General features: G+C 43.3%; 1 protein-coding gene across 1 annotated transcript in view; it reads right to left on the reverse strand.

Moving 5' to 3' along the window:
- The window catches only part of LOC126235080 (sodium-dependent dopamine transporter), a 644,375-nt gene that overhangs the window by 106,293 nt on the left and 513,877 nt on the right, over window positions 1–24,205 (reverse strand). The window contains exons 8-9 of the mRNA XM_049943817.1: window positions 5,914–6,017; window positions 3,981–4,218 (exon numbers count right to left, since the gene is read on the reverse strand). Coding sequence (XP_049799774.1) covers window positions 3,981–4,218; window positions 5,914–6,017 — 342 coding nt within the window. The remainder of the gene's footprint in view (window positions 1–3,980; window positions 4,219–5,913; window positions 6,018–24,205) is intronic.

A 24,205-nucleotide genomic window follows, 5' to 3' on the forward strand; every position in this document is an offset into this window, starting at 1 on the left:
TTCGACCATCATCAGTTATTTTGCTCCACAAATAGCAAAACTCCTTTACTACTCTCATTTCCTAATCTAATTCCCTCAGCATCACCTGACTTAATTCGACTAAATTCCATTATCCTCGTTTTGCTTTTGTTGATGTTCATCTTATATCCTCCTTTCAAGACACTGTCAATTCCGTTCAACTGCTCTTCCAAGTCATTTGCTGACTCTGACAGAATTATGATGTCATCGGCGAACCTCAAAGTTTTTATTACTTCTCCATGGATTTTAATACCTACTCCGAATTTTTCTTTTGTTTCCTTCACTGCTTGCTCAATATACAGAATGAATAACATCGGGGAGAGAATACAACCCTGTCTCACTCCCTTCCCAAACACTGCTTCCCTTTCATGTCCCTCGACTCTTATAACTGCCATCTGGATTCTGTACAAATTGTAGATAGCCTTCCTCTCCCTGTATTTTACCCCTGCCACCTTCAGAATTTGAAAGAGAGTATTCCAGTCAACATTGTCAAAAGCTTTCTCTAAGTCTACAAATGCTAGAAACGTAGGTTTGCCCTTCCTTAATCTAGCTTCTAAGATAAGTCGTAGGGTCAGTATTGCCTCACGTGTTCCAACATTTCTACGGAATCCAAACTGATCTTTCCCGATGTCGGCTTCTACTAGTTTTTCCATTTGTCTGTAAAGAATTCGCGTTAGTATTTTGCAGCTGTGACTTATTAAACTGATAGTTCGGTAATTTTCACATCTGTCAACACCTGCTTTCTTTGGGATTGGAATTATTATATTCTTCTTGAAGTCTGTGGGTATTTCGCCTGTTTCATACATCTTGCTCACCAGATAGTAGAGTTTTGTCAGGACTGGCTCTCCCAAGGCCGTCAGTAGTTCCAATGGAATGTTGTCTATTCCGGGGGCCTTGTTTCGACTCAGGTCTTTCAGTGCTCTGTCAAACTCTTCACGCAGTATCGTATCTCCCATTTCATCTTCATATACATCCTCTTCCATTTCCATAATATTGTCCCCAAGCACATCGCCCTTGTATAGACCCTCTATATACTCCTTCCACCTTTCTGCTTTCCCTTCTTTGCTTAGAACTGGGTTTCCATCTGAGCTCTTGATGTTCATGGAAGTGGTTCTCTTATCTCCAAAGTTCTCTCTAATTTTCCTGTAGGCAGTATCTATCTTACCCCTAGTGAGGCAAGCCTCTACATCCTTACATTTGTCCTCTAGCCATCCCTGCTTAACCATTTTGCACTTCCTGTCAATCTCATTTTTGAGACGTTTGTATTCCTTTTTGCCTGCTTCATTTACTGCGTTTTTATATTTTCTCCTTTCATCAATTAAATTCAATATTTCTTCTGTTACCCAAGGATTTCTACTAGCCCTCGTCTTTTTACCTACTTGATCCTCTGCTGCCTTCACTACTTCATCCCTCAAAGCTACCCATTCTTCTTCTACCGTATTTCTTTCCCCCATTCCTGTCAATTGTTCCCTTATGCTCTCCCTGAAACTCTCTACAACCTCTGGTTCTTTCAGTTTATCCAGGTCCCATCTCCTTAAATTCCCACCTTTTTGCAGTTTCTTCAGTTTTAATCTACAGTTCATAACCAATAGATTGTGGTCAGAGTCCACATCTGCACCTGGAAATGTCTTACAATTTAAAACCTGGTTCCTAAATCTCTGTCTTACCATTATATAATCTATCTGAAACCTGTCAGTATCTCCAGGCTTCTTCCATGTATACAGCCTTCTTTTATGATTCTTGAACCAAGTGTTAGCTATGATTAAGTTATGCTCTGTGCAAAATTCTAGCAGGCGGCTTCCTCTTTCATTCCTTAGCCCCAATCCATATTCACCTACTATGTCTCCTTCTCTCCCTTTTCCTACTACCGAATTCCAGCCACCCATGACTATTAAATTTTCGTCACCCTTCACTATCTGAATAATTTCTTTTATTTCATCATACATTTCTTCAATTTCTTCGTCATCTGCAGAGCTAGTTGGCATATAAACTTGTACTAATGTAGTAGGTGTGGGCTTCGCATCTATCTTGGCCACAATAATGCGTTCACTATGCTGTTTGTAGTAGCTTACCCGCATTCCTATTTTCCTATTCATTATTAAATATACTCCTGCATTACCCCTATTTGATTTTGTGTTTATAACCTTGTAGTCACCTGACCAGAAGTCTTGCTCCTCCTGCCACCGAACTTCACTAATTCCCACTATATCTAACTTTAACCTATCCATTTCCCTTTTTAAATTTTCTAACCTACCTGCCCGATTAAGGGATCTGACATTCCACGCTCCGATCCGCAGAATGCCAGTTTTCTTTCTCCTGATAACGACATCCTCTTGAGTAGTCCCCGCCCGGAGTTCCGAATGGGGGACTATTTTACCTCCGGAATATTTTATCCAAGAGGACGCCATCATCATTTAATCATACAGTAATGCTGCATGCCCTCGGGAAAAATTACGGCCGTAGTTTCCCCTTGCTTTCAGCCGTTCGCAGTACCAGCACAGCAAGGCCGTTTTGGTTATTGTTACAAGGCCAGATCAGTCAATCATCCAGACTGTTGCCCTTGCAACTACTGAAAAGGCTGCTGCCCCTCTTCAGGAACCACACGTTTGTCTGGCCTCTCAACAGATACCCCTCCGTTGTGGTTGCACCTACGGTACGGCCATCTGTATCGCTGAGGCACGCAAGCCTCCCCACCAACTGCAAGGTCCATGGTTGATGGGGGGAGGTGTAGTTTGGTAATAACACACAAAAATTAAATCCCTGACGGATGCTTGCACAAGCCTCCCTATTCTTGGGACACACACTCAAGATTGCACACACGTGAATACTGGCACAAGCATGTATGACGTAATTCGATCAAGCACCAAGCTGCTTATACAGTTTGATGCTTGTGCAAATTTACCCTATACACACTTAAGCACACTTGTGCATGGGTGCTCGTCATGCACACAGTTACACTACGCAGTTACGTGTGTGACAGCTATAACCCAAGTCGGCCGACTCTGCGATCTTCGGCACAAATCGACATTTGCATGGATATATACAGGGTGGAGAAAATTGTGTCACGAAATTTAAACCCTGGTTAGCTGTTGCCAGTAGGAACCAAAATTACTAATGTTGTGGAGGTCGACAACGCAAATTTTTAACTATGGAAACTTGGCGCCATGCACTCCGGTTGGCTGCGGTATTGCAATGTTGCCAGATGGTCTGGACAACGCATGACAGCGATTGCTTTGCCTGCGAGAGACGTTTGTATGTGTGACCCGACAACCATAGCACTGCCCGTCAACCGACGAACGGCAACAGGGCAATCCCACGGCCAATCGGAGCGCATGGTGCAAGTTTCCGTAGTTTAAAAATGGTGCGTTGTCGACCTACACAATATTAGTAATTTTGGTTCCTACTGGCATCATGTCACAATTTTTCTCCATCCTGCATAAACAGTTCGGCTTGCTAAGCCTGCTTAAATTTGTTTTCTAACTGTATTTTTACAGCTTCTAATGATGTTTTCACCGCTGGAAGCCGAAACGTTACACAGAGAAGTACGCCTTCACCACGGCCTAAGACCCATAAAAACAAAAATTACCAGGGTAGTTTTAGTGTCTTGACTATTTATTATCCTGGCCAGATAATAATCCAAAAATCAAAGTGTCCAGCATCTGTTAGTGCTTAAATTAGTAATGAAAATTTTGTTAGAGGTTACCTTCTCATATTATAAAGAAGCAAAATAATATGTTTAAAAACTATCAGTACATATTGCTGAGTAGGGGACCCCATGTTCTTGCACTGCTACAGTCCCAGTGCGACCTTCAACCAACCCTATTATACAGTAAATTGTGTTACTGACTGAATGAATCGTGTTTTATCTACCGTTAAAAGATTTTTCAACTGTTAACAACATCAATTCGGAAGATTACTTGTACTCTGAACGATAATAATTAAGAAAAGAATGCAGTACATACCGAACTATCGAGACCCAATGTGAGCAACATCATGAAAAAAATCAGGGCCCAGAAGATCGATCCTGGCATAGTGGCGATGGCAGCTGGGTACACGATGAATACAAGACCAGGACCTTCAGTGGCTACGTCCTGTATGGGGCGTCCTGATGCGTGAGCCATATATCCTAGGACTGAGAAGATAACAAAACCTGCTATGAAGCTTGTGCACGAGTTGATCAGACTGGTGAGCAGAGCATCCCTGTAAAATAAGAAAAAATATCTTCCCATAAAGTCGTAATTAATAAAGGCTACGCAAATTTTCTCTTATAACACTTTGGGGATAGGTTCCTTACACCAAAACAAGAAAAAAATTCATATAAACCAGATACACGTCCGAAAATCCTTCGTTTTGAGTTATTAATGAAAGTTTGTAATTTAGGTGATTCGAGCTCATCAACACAGAAACTATTAATGCTCGAAATGCCCTCCTCTTGTTTCAAATGTGCATGCATTCATTGAATCATGGATTGTCGCAGCCTTTCAAATACTCCCCAATTCTTTTGGACGGTGCCCCAGGAATGTTGTGGAGAGTTCCTGCATCCAGGTGGTCTGCTGCATAGACCAATTGCTTAATGTGCCCCAGAGATAATAATCCAAAGGATGTTGTCAGGGGAACGTGCAGGTCATGGGACTGGTCCTCCTCTACCTATCATCTGTCATGGTAGATACCATCCATTGCATCTCAAACACTGAGACTGAAATGTCCTGGTGCACCACCATCCATATAACATGTGTTTGTTCTTATATACAAGGGCACATCTTCTAGTAGGGCTTGGAGTGTGTTCTGAATAAAGTTCCTGTAGACAGCACCTGTAAGACATACTGGGAGAACGTAAGGCCATACCAGGCAGTCACCTATAGACCAGCCCACACATTAATCTTAAACTGCATGCCTGTACTGTAGCATGAGAATTGTGACTGGCCCATATATGTTGATTGTGGAATTTTGTTATTCCATCTCTTCCAAACATTGCCTCGTCTGTAAACAAAGCTGAAGACACAAACAACAGATTGGCAATTTGTGCAACAAACAGTCGGCAAAAGTTCTCCCTTGGTGGGTGGTTGGCAGGCGTAAGGTCTTGCACACGTTGAAGATGATATGGATATACGAGTTGCTCGTGAAGTATCCTCCGTGATGAACTTGGCGACGTATCACATGCCAGAGCCACTTGCCCTGCGCTGATACCAGGCTATTCTTCGACAGCCCACAGACCACCCTCTTTCTGGTCAGGCATACGAGAAATTCTTCCTTCCTCAATGGTCTGTTATGCCATGGATCCTGTCTCAGCGACGTGGCGATACATAACACCAAAATTCGACGACTCGACTGCCCTCGGTCTGGAAACACTGTCTGATACAGCCCTGTAGCCTCTTCTCCATTACCATTCAGGTGACCATACATAAAAATTACGTCTGCTCATTCACGAAATGAATTCCTGTCATGTTTCAACAGAGCAGTTTCAGTTAACGTACTACCTGTAGTATATATACACAATGGGCAGGTTAAACACAGACGAATGACGAATTAAACAAGTCTCCCTGGCAACACAATGCTGTCTAGGATACAATGAGTCAGACGGGTGCATAGGTAAGTGAAGTTGTTGGGTTGTACCTGGAAAGCTGTTGAACGTTAACTTTCATCAGTAACTCGAAAATGAAGTATTTTCGGGTAGATGTTTATGTGAACTTGTATTTTTGTTTTGGCATAAGGAACCTGCCCTAAATTTTGCAAAAGCATTCTTGAATACCCGTATTGTACGGTGAAAATCTGTTTTATGTAAAGATAATTATTTTTATTCAATATAGAAATTTGATAACCTGTTGCAAAATAACTTGAGTTTAGCCCATAAAAATAATAATTCAGTAATATATTTCTTCTGTATTTCATACTTACTTGTACACATTGTTGTGGTACTTGTTGTATGATGCATAAGCCAGAAGGACACCAAAACCAGGACCGAGAGAGAAAAACACTTGTGTAGCGGCATCAACCCACACCTAGAACAAATGAAGCAATTTCAACTCTTTAAGTTTCATTATCTGAATCATTTAAGAAACGTATTCTTCGTATTTAAGGGGGTGGACAAAAATATGGAAACAGACACAAAACATTCCCATGCCTAATACGGTGTAAGATAATCACTGGTATTCAAAACAGTTTCCAATCGTCTCAGAATGGATAAATACGGGTCCTGTATAGTTTTCAAGGGAATCTTTTATCATTCTTCCTGCAAAAGAGTGGCAACTCCAGGTAACGACATTGGAGGTGGATAGCGATCATGTAGCCTACTCCCAAAGTAGAGAACAAAGGCTCAATAATATTGAGAGCTGTTGACTGTGTTGGCCGGAGGAGATGTGGCAATTTACCTTTGTGCTCACAAAACCAGTTATGGATGACGCGAGCTGGGATGGACCTCATCAGCCAACACGACATGGCTGCCCGAATCATCACCGGACCTCTGCCATGTTCCACTCTTGGGACGTAAACTCGGCCAGAAGTTGGAAACAATGTGAAACAAGACTCATCCAACCAAATGACTTCTTCTAGTCCCTTATAGTTCAGGTTTTATACACACATCAAAAAAAGTTTTGCATCACCCTGGTTTCCAGAACTCCTGAAGATTGAGGTTGACTGTGGATATTGTATCACAGACACAGTTCCTTTGATTGTTCAAAGATGTCAGTAAACCCGCCCAAAAATGTAAACAACCATGCATGAGCAGCACCTATTACACGAAGGGGTCCGACAGCTGATCTGCTCCAGTCATTTGACCAGGAAGGAGGTACACGGCTCGTGTTGTCTGTAGTTCAACCATGCCTAGACGGTCAATACCGCGGTTCGATCGCGTCCGCATTGTTGCTTTGTGCCAGGAAGGGCTCTCAACAAGGGAAGTGTCCAGGCGTCTCGGAGTGAACCAAAGCGATGTTGTTCGGACATGGAGGAGATACAGAGAGACAGGAACTGTCGATGACATGCCTCGCTCAGGCCGCCCGAGGGCTGCTACTGCAGTGGATGACTACTACCTACGGATTATGGCTTGGAGGAACCCTGAAGTAACGCAACCATGTTGAATAATACTTTTAGTGCAGCCACAGGACGTCGTGTTACGACTCAAACTGTGCGCAGTAGGCTGCGTGACGCGCAGCTTCACTCCCTACGTCCACAGCGAATTCCATCTTTGCAATCACGACATCATGCAGCGCGATACAGATGGGACCAACAACATGCCGAATGGACCGCTCATCATGTTCTCTTCACCGATGAGTGTCGCATATGCCTTCAACCAGACAATCGTCGAGACGTGTTTGGAGGCAATCCGGCCAGGCTGAGTGCCTTAGACACACTGTCCAACGAGTGGTTCAAAAATGGTCCAAATGGTTCTGAGCACTATGGGACTTAACATCTGTGGTCATCAGTCCCCTAGAACTTAGAACTACTTAAACCTAACTAACCTAAGGACATCACACACATCCATGCCCGAGGCAGGATTCGAACCTGCAACCGTAGCAGTCGCGCGGTTCCGGACTGAGCGCCTAGAACCGCTAGACCACCGCGGCCGGCTCCAACGAGTGCAGCAAGGTGGAGGTTCCCTGCATTATGTGGGGCCGACATACGACACTGGTGGTAATGGAAGGTGCCGTAACGGCTGTACGATACGTGAATGCCATCCTCCGACCGATGGTGCAACCATATCGGCAGCATATTGGCGAGGCATTCGTCTTCATGGACGACAATTCGCGTCCCCATCGTGCACATGTTGTGAATGGCTTCATTCAGGATAACGATATCGCTTGACTAGAGTGGCCAGCATGTTCTACAGACATGAACCCTATCGAATATGCCTGGGAAAGATTGAAAAGAGCTGTTTAAGGACGACGTGACCAACCAACCACTCTACGCCGAATCGCCGTTGAGGAGTTGGACAATCTGGACCAACAGTGGCTTGATGATCTAGTGGATAGTATGTCACGACGAATACAGACATACATACATCAATGCAAGCGGACGTGCTACTGGAGGTACCGGTGTATACAGCAATCTGGACCACCACCTCCGAAGGTCCTGCTGTATGGTGGTACAACATGCAATGTGTGGTTTTCATGAGCAATAAAAAGGGCGGGAATGATGTTTACGTCAATTTCTATTCCAATTTTCTGTACAGGTTCCAGAACTCTCGGAACCTAGGTGATGTAAAACTTTTTTGATTTGTGTAACTCCAGGACCATGTGTTCCTATTATGGACATTTGAAACACTGATGGGTGGTTTTGGAATTCCAGCATGTCATGTAAATCCCTCCTTATGGAGCATCCTTCGTGTTATTTTGGTACTGACAGAGTTTGTGAGTGCGATGTTCAGTTCTGCAGTGACGTTTTCAATTGTCATTATGTTATTTGGTGTGACAGTCCTCTTAAAAACTATCCATCACAATAATTCAACACACACTTTGGTACGCATTGTGACTTAGCGCATGATGTTTCTCTGATTCCCTTGTATGCAGTATAGGTGCCCCTTGAAGCACCAAACACTTCAGCTACCTTGGTTAAGGAAGCACCCACCATATGGAACGTATTGAGGACACTGCACAGGTGCTGTTTGTGGTACAACAATGCCATCTGGAGGCTTGGCTAGCATTTACATTTATGTTCAAGCATGCATTTCTCGTGATGTTTCCATATATTTGTCCAATCACTGTAGATCACTTGCTCTGAAGCTATTATTACAAACCATTGTAGCACAGTAATATTTAAGAGGAGAGTACGAACTATATTCGTATTGGTGTATGTTGACATCCAAGTGTCAGCTGCGCTAATTATACAGTCCAGCAGTCGAGCAGACGAGCACAACTGTCCTTGTGGTTGATGGTAGAATCATTACTACTGGTATATTAACAAAATTAGCAGTTTATAGATTTTCGAGTAATAAACATAATAGTGCGTTTTAATGTGCTCAAATGTTTCGCAACTGATCTGCATTATTACCACGACTTGTAGAGTTTGTTCTTTGATGTCGATGTGCATCGTCTTGTAGAACCGCATATGTGGTTCATATTCTCTATATACCAACGGCTTTTAATGTTGTTTGATAATGGCTTCATAAGGAGTGATGTTTGTGACATTTGATAATGACTGTATAACTCTGGAAAGCAGAGTTAATAGGGGTTATTTGGAGATAATACATATAAAGTCTCGAAACATGGATTTAGCTAAAAGGCTGTTGGAGTGCAATGGTAAACAGGCGGAATCCAACACGTGGTGTTAGACTTTCTTCCTTCTAGCACGACGCATAACACGATCTTCTCACAAATAACCAACATTCAAATGGGATTTCTGTATGAAAAACTCACTGCGCTATATCAGGTGTTTCAAAATGGATATTGGGGTTTTAAGACGTTCTAGCATCTATTACACTCAACTTACAATTATAAATAATACGCCAAATGAAAGAACAATTCAAACAGTTCTTCTTACAAGCGTTTAGTGTGAGCACCGTTCGTCACAAAGGACATACTGAACCGTTAGGGAGTTGTACTTCTGAAACCTTGATCAACGTGTCTGGAATAATTGCTGCAAACAACTGCTTCTATCCTGTTTCTTAAGTTGGGTAGATCAGCTAGTAGCGGAGGCACACACATATGATTCTTTATGAACCCCCAAAGGTAAAAATCGCGTGGTGTCAGGTCGGGCGTACATGGAGGTTCTGCGGAACAAGGTCTGTTCAAATGTGTGTGAATTCCTAAGGGACCAGACTGCTGAGGTCATCGGTCCCTAGACTTACACACTACTGAAACTAACTTATGCTAGGAATAACACACACACCCATGCCGGAGGGAGGACTCGAACCTCCGGCGGGAGGGGTCACGCATAAGTTCTGTCATCCAGCGGTTGCGTACAACATCGTTTAACCAGTCGCATGTTGATGGAAGTGAGGCAGCGCACCATCTTGCTGCCAAATAAAGTTCTGTGGTTCAGCTTCTTCCAACTGAGGAAAGAGTCATAGTTCTAGTAGGTCAAGAAATACCGGTTACAATTGTTTCACCGACAAAGATCCGTTTACTTTCCCCTGGAATATGGCACAAAAAAAAATTCTGTTTGTGGGAGTCTACCATTTCGTGGGGATTTGCTGACCCCCAGATGCACCCATTATGTGTGTTCACATTTCCACTTCATCATCATGCAGCAACATTTCGTTTATGAAGTTGTCACGTAAACCATAGTCTGTAGGCTTTAGAGCTTGTAACAGCTGCAAACGATAAGGCCATAGTTGTAACCATCTCCCTAAAAGTCTTCACACAGACGCCACTGGAACCGTTAATTCACACCTAGCCTTCTGGATTGATTTCTTGAGGCTATGTGTGGAAGAGTCTCACTCGCTAAATACATTATTCAGTCATTCCTGGCCGTCCTGCACTCTTCCCTTTACAAAGATAGCCGATGTCATCAAACTGATGATACAGTCTAGGGATATTGTTACCACTTGGAGGATTACAATGGGTTGTTTTGGAAATCAGCGTTATGTAAACACAATTAGTTTATATTTACCCAGACATATTTCGACACTTATATGTCATCTTCTTTGGGTTAACTTTTTTCCTGTTGTATTTTGTTAGAAGCGTCTGCTCAGATCACGTTTCTCCACATTTTGTGAAAGTGCATGTGAGGTGAAGCAGTGAGCGGATATTTGTGAAAAACTGAGTGAAAACAATGCACAAAATAGCAGTTGATCGAGACACCAACCAGTGAAAAACAGGACGAAAAATTTTGCAGATGACATGCTGTCGAAAAGAACAACAAAAACGAGCACTAAAGCCAGTGTATAATAATACAATTCAGTTAGGGATGTAATCTTAAGAAGTAAAAATTTGACCCGCAGAATATGACACATAGGTGTCGAAACATGTCTGGGTAAATATAAAAATAAACTAATTGTGTTTAGATCAGGCTAATTTTCAAAGCAACCCAGTTTTCAAATCGCAAACGAGGAAGTACTTAAAGAGGAGCTTCAAACCTTAGTAAAATGATTACAGTGGAACTTAATGTGGAATGCATGTTGCAGTAACAACAGATGCAGTCCTTGCAAACTGCAAAACACAAAAATCTTTCTATTCAGTAATCGCCATCTTTACCACAAGCGCTTTATAACGTAAGACACAGGAAGCAGTGCATATGCATGCACACAGGTATACAAACAAGGCTGTTTGAGTTGATCTTTCATTTTCTACATTAATTTTAATTGTAAACTGAACGTAAAAAATGCTACAAAGCCTTGAAACCCAGATTTTTATTTTGAAACACCAGATATTTCCTTAGACACAGAATGTAGATGGTGTTACTCCTATCTGCTTCACGTAATTTCGCTATATGCTGGTCACTTTAATATCTAAGCATGCCAATTTGATGTTTATTGAATACCATTTCATGATGTAATTTTCGTGGTCAACATTGTGTATGGTTGTGTGTGATTTGATTAGTCAGACGTCACAAGAAAGTAAAACAGAGTCTACATCTATATCTACACGTACATGGATATTCTGCGAATCATATTTAAGTGCCTGGCAGAAGGTTCATCGAACCACCTTCACAATTCTCAATTATTACAATCTCGTATAGCGTGCGGAAAGAACGTACACCTATATCTTCCCGTACGAGCTCTGATTTCCCTTATTTTATCACGGCGATCACTTCTTCCTATGTAGGTCGGCGTCAAATAAATATTTTCGCATTCGGAGGAGAAAGTTGGTGACTGGAATTTCGTGAGAAGATTCTGCCGCAACAAAAAATGCTTTTATTTTAATGATATCCTTCCCAAAGGCTGTATCATGTCAGTGACACTCTCTTCCCTATTTCGCAATAATACAAAACGAGCTGCCTTTCTTTGAACTTTTTCAATGTACTCCTCCTATTCTATCTGGTAAGGATCCCACACCGCGCAGCAATATCTAAAAGAAGACGGCAAGCGTAGTGTAGGTAGTCTCCTTAGCAGATCTGTTACATTTTCTAAGTGCCCTGCCAATAAAACGCAGTCTTCAGTTAGCCTTCCCACGACATTTTCTATGTGTTCCTTCCAATTTAAGTTGTTTGTAATTGTAATTCCTAGGTATTTAGTTGAATTTACGGCCTTTAGATTTGACTGATTTATCGTGTAACCGAAGTTTGACGGATTCCTTTTAGCACTCATGTGGATGACCTCACACATTTCGTTATTTAGGGTGAATTGCCAATTTTCGCATCATACAGATATCTTTTCTAAATTGTTTTGCAATTTGTTTTGATCTTCTGACGATTTTACTAGTCGACAATCGACAGCGTCGTTTCCATTAGCGAGTTGCCTTGTTATTATCAAAGGCTGAAAGTGACATGGTAGATTACTAAAGTTGACAGTTTACTTTTGAACTTTCGGACTCCAGTTTCCTGATCCCCCCATAACTTTTGGGGAGCCTGTCTGTGAGAAAAGTTCTATCTCTCCTTACTCTGCTTTTCCCCGTCCTTAAAAGCTATTGAAATGACATTTTAAGATATTAAGTACTGAATAGTGAAATATTTGCCATCATTCAGTATGACTTAACTGCCACTGTTTGAAAATTCGTTAGAGTCCAAATTTCTTGCAGACACTTGTAGACATCATTTGCATGCCTATTTGTTCATAGCCATTTAGTATCCTTTGTTCTACTTATTTCATTGCATTAACGTTCTTAATCACTGCATTTTCATATTACTTGCTAAATCGTGTTTCGAAAATTCTCGCATACGTATTACTCTTTCAGTCGATATTGTTCGTTTCTATGTAATATGAAATCTTTACAATAAACAGATATTACGAACTCAAACGTAACGAGGTTCTGGTACAAAATGATCTCCTCTATGACTACCAGCATGGATTCCGAAAACATGTCAAACGTAGCTCGCACTTATCTCACATGACAAACACGTACTGAAAGCAACGGATCAAGGCAGTCAGATAGCTGAGGTACTTCTCTACTTACGAAAAGCATTTGACTCAGTACCACACCTACGCTTATTATCGAAAGTACGATCGTATGGGGTATCACATGAAATATGCGACAGGGCTGAGAATTTCTTGATAAGGAGTACGCAGAATGTTATCCTGGATGGCGAGTCATCGATAGATGTAGAAGTAACTTCAGTTGTCCCTGAGGAAAGTGTATTGGGACCGTTGCTTTCCGTCCCCCCAAATGGAATTAATTGTCTAACCTCTGCGTCGACTCGCTCAGTAGTTCAGTAGTTTGTATCGGGGAGGCAAAGGCCTTCGAAAAATGTGAGATAATGTTGATGACGAGGCGTTCCATGACAAACAGTACAGCTTAATAATGAAGTGCAAAGACTGTGGTACCACACGAGAATAATGTCTTGGAAAAATTATTTATTACTTAGTTAAGGAAAAAATGCGAGGATGCACTTAATCTTTTACTGTAATCTATTTATCCACCAATCTGTCATTTAAGCTTCTACAAGTGAAACTTTATAAAAATAAATGCGTTTATGGCCTTATGACAGACACAACAAGAGCGAGCGTGCAAAAGCAAACTGCTTATTCTACCTGCATAGGTGGATAAGAGTACGCATTCAGTTGAGCAAGGATACGCAGGTGAAATACTTTTGCAACGGTCACAGAGATAAGATACAACACCTATGTACTCAGTAAATTCATCATGCCACCATTTATTACGTTTATCACACTGTATCAAGTCATAATCGAAATCACATCCGCACCACCGGCAAATATATACACTCCTGGAAATTGAAATAAGAACACCGTGAATTCATTGTCCCAGGAAGGGGAAACTTTATTGACACATTCCTGGGGTCAGATACATCACATGATCACACTGACAGAACCACAGGCACATAGACACAGGCAACAGAGCATGCACAATGTCGGCACTAGTACAGTGTATATCCACCTTTCGCAGCAATGCAGGCTGCTATTCTCCCATGGAGACGATCGTAGAGATGCTGGATGTAGTCCTGTGGAACGGCTTGCCATGCCATTTCCACCTGGCGCCTCAGTTGGACCAGCGTTCGTGCTGGACGTGCAGGCCGCGTGAGACGACGCTTCATCCAGTCCCAAACATGCTCAATGGGGGACAGATCCGGAGATCTTGCTGGCCAGGGTAGTTTACTTACACCTTCTAGAGCACGTTGGGTGGCACGGGATACATGAGGACGTGCATTGTCCTGTTGGAACAGCAAGTTCCCTTGCCGGTCTATAATGGTAGAACGATGGGGTCGACGACGGTTTGGATGTACCGTGCACTATTCAGTGTCCCCTCGATGATCACCAGTGGTGTACGGCCAGTGTAGGAGATCGCTCCCCACACCATGATGCCGGGTGTTGGCCCTGTGTGCCTCGGTCGTATGCAGTCCTGATTGTGGCGCTCACCTGCACGGCGCCAAACACGCATACGACCATCATTGGCACCAAGGCAGAAGCGACTCTCATCGCTGAAGACGACACGTCTCCATTCGTCCCTCCATTCACGCCTGTCGCGACACCACTGGAGGCGGGCTGCACGATGTTGGGGCGTGAGCGGAAGACGGCCTAACGGTGTGCGGAACCGTAGCCCAGCTTCATGGAGACGGTTGCGAATGGTCCTCGCCGATACCCCAGGAGCAACAGTGTCCCTAATTTGCTGGGAAGTGGCGGTGCGGTCCCCTACGGCACTGCGTAGGATCCTACGGTCTTGGCGTGCATCCGTGCGTCGCTGCGGTCCGGTCCCAGGTCGACGGGCACGTGCACCTTCCGCCGACCACTGGCGACAACATCGATGTACTGTGGAGACCTCACGTCCCACGTGTTGAGCAATTCGGCGGTGCGTCCACCCGGCCTCCCGCATGCCCACTATACGCCCTCGCTCAAAGTCCGTCAACTGCACATACGGTTCACGTCCACGCTGTCGCGGCATGCTACCAGTGTTAAAGACTGCGATGGAGCTCCGTATGCCACGGCAAACTGGCTGACACTGACGGCGGCGGTGCACAAATGCTGCGCAGCTAGCGCCATTCGACGGCCAACACCGCGGTTCCTGGTGTGTCCGCTGTGCCGTGCGTGTGATCATTGCTTGTACAGCCCTCTCGCAGTGTCCGGAGCAAGTATGGTGGGTCTGACACACCGGTGTCAATGTGTTCTTTTTTCCATTTCCAGGAGTGTATATATATTTTTAAAAAGCTGTGAGCGCTTAACATTTTGCAGAATGAGTTTGTCCTGTTGTAGAAGAACCTTTTTACTTTTCCTCTCCTCATTTCGGTTTTCGGTCTCCTTCTTTTTCTGATCGAGAACATTCTTCACTGGTTGTCAGCTTCCTTCTGTCAACTGACGACACTTTTGGCAGAAGACGTGTCAGAAATGAACTAGCAAGCTTTCACGGTTCTAGCACTGAATTCTAGTGCTTCCGTAGAAGTTACTGACTGTATTTACTTCGCTGGGGCACTATCTCCAGTTGTGTCTTTATACCCTATCGTGTGAACAGCAGTTTCGACTTTCGCAGTAGCACGCGAAGGAACAAAATTTTTCTCTGAACAGACATTAGGCTTGTATGGGAATATACCCCTTACTTCAAATGCTTCTGCTGCCTTCTCAAGTGTTGCTGTCCATCAGTAGTCACTTCTAAATAAACCGCGGCGGTGGTGAGTACTCCTATACAAAATTTCATTCATTAGTAACAACCGAAATGGAACCTTTACAATGTCTTTCAACAAATATAGGCTGTTGTAACCAACAAGAAGAAAAATATGGTTGACACATGTATCGTTAGCTCCTGCTATGTGGTCAAGGGAGCAATACTGTACAGATTTAACAGCTAAGTCAATTAATTAAATTGCAGTGACTGTTTGGTTAAAACCGTTTAAATTACTAGTTGCATAACTCAGGTCCTAACAAAAATGCTTTCTTATCTCAATATTAAGAAAGACTAGAGGAACAAGAGCGAACGTACGGTTATAGTATCGTTGCGCGCTGATTAATGGTGAGACGATGTCTGTTTCCCGCCAGGTGGAGCAACACGGAAAAATCCCGATTGCGTACTGTTACAAGACCGAATTTCCCTTATAATTTTTAGAGTGAGGTATGTCGATGTCGAATAAACCGCGGAGCTGCCGGTTATTCCATTGTTGCCAAGAAAAGTGGTAAACAAAGGGCGAGAATCGCCGTGCACCATAAACAAACTACTGACAAATGAGTCGTGTGTCAATGAAGCTACAGATGAAGCCTTGCCGCGGCAGTGTGCGATTACTACCATTAGTGACTGACGGCAAGGATGGCTGCGAGGCCGCAGTGGCACTGCCAAGTCACTAACACACGCACGCGATTTGCATTTGGCTGCGTAATAAATCAGGACCATCTCTCGCCGAGGAACAACACTCTTCCATTACTGGTGCCGGGCTGGACGTGAACGTGATGTGAATGCTCTAGCGGACCGTGGGCGCAGCTCCCGTTCGCACTGCACACGTTTGCCAAAGTGGCGCTGATGCATGTCCTGGCAAGCAAATAATTATTTATAGCTAGTGACCGTTCGATGTAAAAGAATTCCCATTCTGGAAAACCTGGGAGTCCTGGATCAACTCAATAACCTGAAACTATAAGCGTTACTTCGAAGAAACACATTCAGATTAGACTCGATATGCCATTTGTTCCGTAAAAATATAGATAGTAGATCGTCGAGGCTGTGGAACATGTTAGAAAAAGGAAAATATAACACGTATATTTGCAGAAGAACTAATACGCTTACATTCCATGCAAAGGTTCCAAGTGATATTGATACTGAAGGATGTGTAGAAAATAATTTGTTCTACAGTTTTTAAAATATTCCGGACTTTCTTTCTTTATTCGTGTCAGAGATACACTAAAATGAAAACATGTACAATACATACAAAGAAAACTATACAGTATTCACCCAGAATTGGGCAACTTTGGTAGCATTGGGTGCTTCAGCCGTTAAGTCGTTCATGCTACAGGTGGTTGGGCATGAGTTACATTTGAAGAGATACCAGGTTGTCTGCAATCCACCGCATTCGCACAGTGTTGTGTTGGCATTTGGCAGTTGGAAGTTCCATTTAAGGAGATTGTCCCTCGATCTTGCGACTTCGGTCCGTAGTCTGTTAAAGGACTTCCAGATGACCCCTTTCTCCATGTGTCCAGGTTGAAGCTGATTCCTACACGTGGTGCCCCTGCATAGGTACTTGGAATAGATTTTCCAGTACTGAACCGAGCATCAGCATTCCAGAAGTACAAGCAAACGATATTCCGGACTATTATCCCGTTGTCGAATGAAGCGTAAGAATTGTAATGGTAGTGGCTTATTTACAAGTAACCTGGATACGTACATATTACACTGAGGCAACAAAAGTCATTGGATACCTCCTAATATCTTACCAGACCTTTTGTCCGACGTAATGCAGCAACTCAATGTGGCATGGACTCAACGAGTCGTTGGAAGTCCTCTGCATCAACTCTGAGCCATGCTGCCTCTCTAGCCGTCCATAATTGCGAAAGCGTTGCCGGTGTAGGATTTTGTGCATGAACTGACATCTCGATTGTGTCCCATAACTGTTTGATGGGACTCATGTCGGGAGATCTGGGCGAACAAATCATTCGCTCGAATTGTCCAGAATGTTTTTCAAACCAAATGTGAACAACTGTGGCCCAGTGGCATGGTGTATCATTGTATGGGAACGTGAAGTTCATGAATGGCTGAAAATGGTTTCCAAATAGCCAAAAATAACCATTTTCAGTCAATGATCGGTTCAGTTGGACTAGAGGATCCAGTCCATTCCATGTAAACACAGCCCACCACCAGCTTGCACAGTGCCTTGTTGACGACTTGCGTCCATGGCATCGTGAGGTCTGCGGCGCTCTCGATCCCTACCATCAGCTCTTACTAACTGAAATCGAGACTCATCTGACCAGGTCTTCCAGTCGTCTAGCGTCAACCGATATGGTCACGAGCCCAGGAGAGGCGCTGCAGGCGATGTCGTGCTACTCGCAAAGGCACTCGCGTAGGTCGTCTGCTGCCACAGCCCATTAACGGCAAATTTCGCCTCACTGGACTAACGGATACGTTCAGCTTAGTTTTCTGTGGGTATTTTACACAGTGTCGGTTATCTGTTAGCACAACTCTACGCAAATGCCGCTGCTCTCGATCGTTAAGTGAAGGCCGTCGGTCACTGCGTTGTCTATGGTGAGGGGTGATGCCTGAGATTTGATATGATCAGCACACTCTTGACGCTGTGCGTCTCAGAATATTGCTTTCCCTAACGATTTCCGAAATGGAATGTCCCATGCATCTAGCTCAATTACAATCCCGCGTTCAGAGTCTGTTAATACTCGGCGTGTGGCCAAAATCACGTCGAAAACGTTTCCACATGAATCACTTGAGTATAAATGATAGCTCCGCCAATGCACTGCCCTTTTAAATCTTGTGTATCCGATACTGTACTATGTTCATCGTAAGAATAAACCCGATGTAAACATTAACTCATGTATTCTTCCGCGTTTGCTTGAAATCTCTTTGGATTTCTTTACACGTAGAGCGGAATTTGAGCTGTCTCGAGTACAGTCAAGTACAATAATAGGGGTAAGTTTTATGCTGTGCTTTATATACACATCGACGGAGAGATAATACCGAGCAACACCTTTACCAGAGCATTTAATTTGAACAACACTGGCCAACCAGCTGGTCTAAATAAACTACAGTGAGCAGTTGCAGTTAAAATGTAAAAGGAGACGAGCTGAGGAAGCTATATAGCTTCGAATGTCATTTGATTTTTAAACAGAATGAAATAATATTTGACAACATTCCAGCAATTCTCACTTTTCTTAGGGGACCAGACGGAAAGCATAACGTACTCTCGTACTTAGCTAACATAGTACTGAAATTAAAAAGAAGAGTAATAAAAATTGCTAACTTAAACACAGGGTATTTTTTCTGCGCGCTCTCGGTGTGACTCAAAAGAGTATTGCATAGATTTCATCGTACAGCTAAATACCGAAGCCACTGGAGGAACTACTTAGTGTCAGTGATCTGGTAATTTTGAACTCTTTACATATCCGAATCCGAGAAGTACATATCAATAGAGGAACTGTCATCTGCCACATTGATAACGAGTCGATCAGCAATAGAATCAACGAAACTATCCAAGCGCCACATTTTCTCCTTTTATGACGTCCGGTTCCATATCCGGTAGCGTTCAGCATTGACGTGTGACGAAGCTTCGTGCATTAGTTCCAGTACGTCTGGTTGCTTAAATGTCTTGTTTTTCGAGACAAATTGCTTAACTTGGTACCAGATCAGTTCTGTTGGGTTCATATTGCAATGATACTGCGGTAGCGTTCTCGATTCCCGCGCCCGGGTTCCCGGGTTCGATTCCCGGCGGGGTCAGGGATTTTCTCTGCCGCGTGATGACTGGGTGTTGTGTGATGTCCTTAGGTTAGTTAGGTTTAAGTAGTTCTAAGTTCTAGGGGACTTATGACCATAGCTTTTAAGTCCCATAGTGCTCAGAGCCATTTTGCAATGATACGGTGGCAGCTGTAAGAATACAACAGTTGAATGGTGCTAGTTGCCGTGAAAATTATTGTTTCCCATGTTTCTACAATGCGTATCACTTCGGTTCGTGTGAGATCGCATCTGTGGTATAAAACAATGGATGTAATCTAAATGCCGGCCGCGGTGGTCTAGCGGTTCTGGCGCTGCAGTCCGGAACCGCGGGACTGCTACGGTCGCAGGTTCGAATCCTGCCTCGGGCATGGGTGTGTGTGGTGTCCTTAGGTTAGTTAGCTTTAAGTAGTTCTAAGTTCTAGGGGACTTATGACCTAAGATGTTGAGTCCCATAGTGCTCAGTGCCATTTGAACCATTTGTAATCTAAATACACTCCTGGAAATGGAAAAAAGAACACATTGACACCGGTGTGTCAGACCCACCATACTTGCTCCGGACACTGCGAGAGGGCTGTACAAGCAATGATCACACGCACGGCACAGCGGACACCCCAGGAACCGCGGTGTTGGCCGTCGAATGGCGCTAGCTGCGCAGCATTTGTGCACCGCCGTCGTCAGTGTCAGCCAGTTTGCCGTGGCATACGGAGCTCCATCGCAGTCTTTAACACTGGTAGCATGCCGCGACAGCGTGGACGTGAACCGTATGTGCAGTTGACGGACTTTGAGCGAGGGCGTATAGTGGGCATGCGGGAGGCCGGGTGGACGTACCGCCGAATTGCTCAACACGTGGGGCGTGAGGTCTCCACAGTACATCGATGTTGTCGCCAGTGGTCGGCGGAAGGTGCACGTGCCCGTCGACCTGGGACCGGACCGCAGCGACGCACGGATGCACGCCAAGACCGTAGGATCCTACGCAGTGCCGTAGGGGACCGCACCGCCACTTCCCAGCAAATTAGGGACACTGTTGCTCCTGGGGTATCGGCGAGGACCATTCGCAACCGTCTCCATGAAGCTGGGCTACGGTCCCGCACACCGTTAGGCCGTCTTCCGCTCACGCCCCAACATCGTGCAGCCCGCCTCCAGTGGTGTCGCGACAGGCGTGAATGGAGGGACGAATGGAGACGTGTCGTCTTCAGCGATGAGAGTCGCTTCTGCCTTGGTGCCAATGATGGTCGTATGCGTGTTTGGCGCCGTGCAGGTGAGCGCCACAATCAGGACTGCATACGACCGAGGCACACAGGGCCAACACCCGGCATCATGGTGTGGGGAGCGATCTCCTACACTGGCCGTACACCACTGGTGATCGTCGAGGGGACACTGAATAGCGCACGGTACATCCAAACCGTCATCGAACCCATCGTTCTACCATTCCTAGACCGGCAAGGGAACTTGCTGTTCCAACAGGACAATGCACGTCCGCATGTATCCCGTGCCACCCAACGTGCTCTAGAAGGTGTAAGTCAACTACCCTGGCCAGCAAGATCTCCGGATCTGTCCCCCATTGAGCATGTTTGGGACTGGATGAAGCGTCGTCTCACGCGGTCTGCACGTCCAGCACGAACGCTGGTCCAACTGAGGCGCCAGGTGGAAATGGCATGGCAAGCCGTTCCACAGGACTACATCCAGCATCTCTACGATCGTCTCCATGGGAGAATAGCAGCCTGCATTGCTGCGAAAGGTGGGTATACACTGTACTAGTGCCGACATTGTGCATGCTCTGTTGCCTGTGTCTATGTGCCTGTGGTTCTGTCAGTGTGATCATGTGATGTATCTGACCCCAGGAATGTGGCAATAAAGTTTCCCCTTCCTGGGACAATGAATTCACGGTGTTCTTATTTCAATTTCCAGGAGTGTAAATAGTATTCAATTTTTCATTTTGGCCTAACATTTAATTTATGTTTCCTTAATTCAGACCGTCGTAGACAATCAAGAATTTATATTTGCGATGAAAACTGGAATTACGCGTGCAGCGTTTAATTAAAAACAAGAATACTGCATTTTTCATAAAAAATGATTAGATATTGTGGTATTTTGATTTTTCTTTTGGACCATCTAATTACAACTGAATGAAACACAATTTTTTGTGCCACACTCGTTTCGTCTTTATTCTTTGCAAGGTATCTTCAATGGCCCAGAATATGTACATATTTTTATTTATACTATTCGCTTTGTATTTGGTACGATGTATATATAGGGTGATTCACGAAGATATGCAAATATTTTAATATGTTATTCTACAAGTAAAACTAAAGAAAAAAGTTCATATAAACATAGGTCCGCAAACATTTAGTTACGGAGTACGATAAAAGAGCATACGTACTAGTTTCGTAAATTGTCCATACCATCTCGAGTAAACTGTGTCTCATCAGTAAATAAAATGGTAACTTTCGAAATACTCCACTAATGGTTCGTGCAATCGGAATCCTCCGAGTTGGATAATGTTCGCGATATTCGTTAACTGCAACCGTAGCGTTACGATCACATTTGCCATAAACAAACACCATATCGGCGTATACCTCTGTCGTAAACTTGAAAGGCATTCCTGTTTCATAAATAATCTACAAACTACAACAGTTACTATGTGGTTTCACTTAAATACCCTCTTATTATTATGTTATTTCACTGAACAATACGGAAAACTCACTCGTTTCAAGTTTATGGAACGTCTGAAACAACCCGCTAACGGTTGCCAGCAATGACACAAACGTTTCTACATTCTTATTGGAAAGTAAACAAATTTACTTGTATAATAATCTTTGCTTCTCTGGATGTTCTGAAGAACTATTGCAGATACACGTCTGGAACATGTTTTATTAGATTCACCAGACCAGTAACAACAAAATAAATGGAAATCATGCTTTACTTTAACCTCGTACAGTTTTGCGATGGATTCATATTAGCGAAGTTGCTAAATTTCAGGCAAAATCTGTTATTAGCCGTAACTCCGTAACTAAACATATGCGGACTTATGTTTATATGAACTTTTTCTTTAGTTTTTCTTGTAGAATAACATATTAAAATATTTGAATACCTACGTGAATCACCCTGTCTAGGTTATAAAATGTTCTGGCAGTTTGCTATTCTAGGATTGTCAACATACCATAATATTATTTGCAACTGAGGACGGCAGGACTACAAAAGTTGAATATGATTAGACATGCTTTAATTAACATATATTTGATGAATTTTATATTTGAAAGATATTGAACGAAAAAAGGAAGACCAGAGAGAGATTTGAGCTACCGCTCTATGGTGGATACCAGGGTACGATACGACAGTGCTACTACCCCATTTCCTTAAAATTAATAAATACAGGGCGTCGTCATCAGGAGAAACAAAACTGGTATTCTACGGATCGGAGCGTGGAATGTTAGATCCCTTCATCGGATAGGTAGTTTAGGAAATTTAAAATGGGAAATGGATACGTTAAAGTTAGATATTCTCGAAAATAATGAAGTTCCGTGGCAAGAGGAACAAGACTTCTGGTCAGGTGAATACAGTGTTATAAATACAAAATCAAATAGATGTAATGCAGGAGTTGGTTTAATAATGAATAAAAAAATAGGAGCGCGGTTAAGGTACTACGAACAGCATAGTGAACGCATTATTGTAGCCAAGATAGACACGAAGCCGACGCCTACCACAGTAGTACAAGTTTGTAGCCCAACTAGCTCCGCAGATGACGAAGATATTGAAGAAATGTATGATGAGATAAAAGAAATTATTCATTTTTTAAATGTGAACTTTAATCAGATAGTGAAGGGAGACAAAAATTTAATAATCATGTGGGACTGGAATTCGATAGTAGGAAAATGAAGAGAGGGAAAAGTAGTAGGTGAATATGGAATGGGGGTAAGGAAGGAAAGAGGAAGCCGCCTGGCAGAATTTTACACAGAGAAAATCTTAATCATAGCTAACACTTGGTGTAAGAATCATGAAAGAAGGTTGTATACGTGGAAGAGGCCTGGATTTACTGGAAGGTTCCAGATAGATTATAAAATGGGAAGACAGAGATTTACGAACCAGGTTTTAAACTCTAAGACATTTACAGGGGCAGATGTGGACTCTGACCATAATCTATTGGTTATGAACTGTAGATTGAAGTTGAAGAAACTGCAAAAAGGTGTGAATTTAAGGAGGTGGGACCTGGATAAACTGAAAGAACCAGAGGTTGTGGAGAGTTTCAGGGAGAGCATTAAGGAACGATTGACAAGAACGGGGGAACGAAATACAGTACGGGAAGAATAGGTGGCTTTGCGAGATGAAATAGTGAAGGCAGCAGAGGATCAAGTAGGTAAAAAGACGAAGGCTAGTAGAAATCCTTGGGTAACAGAAGAGATGTTGAATTTTATTGATGAAAGGAGAAAATACGAAAATGCAGTAAATGAAGTGGGGAAAAAGGAATACAAACGTCTCAAAAATGAGATCTACAGTGTAACGCTCCAAGGACAGAAAACCCCAATTAACAAACTTTGTGGAAACTTAAAGTAGGGAAGTGAGTCATCTTGTCAGTGACGGCAACTATTGACGACAAAATCTACACTGGTAACATTTTGAGTAGCACCTCTATCATTTAAATACTGAGAGTAGCACACAAAAAGGGGAGATAAATGGAAAGGATTATCATAATTCCTTTATCAAACATCTATAGAATAAATTCAAAATCAGATGAACGAAGGTTAAATCCAAGAAGATAATTCAGTCAAAGATCACATTTACCATGGAAGAGAATTGCA

This window comes from Schistocerca nitens, chromosome 1, assembly GCF_023898315.1.
Source record: "Schistocerca nitens isolate TAMUIC-IGC-003100 chromosome 1, iqSchNite1.1, whole genome shotgun sequence".
Lineage (NCBI taxonomy): Eukaryota > Metazoa > Arthropoda > Insecta > Orthoptera > Acrididae > Schistocerca > Schistocerca nitens.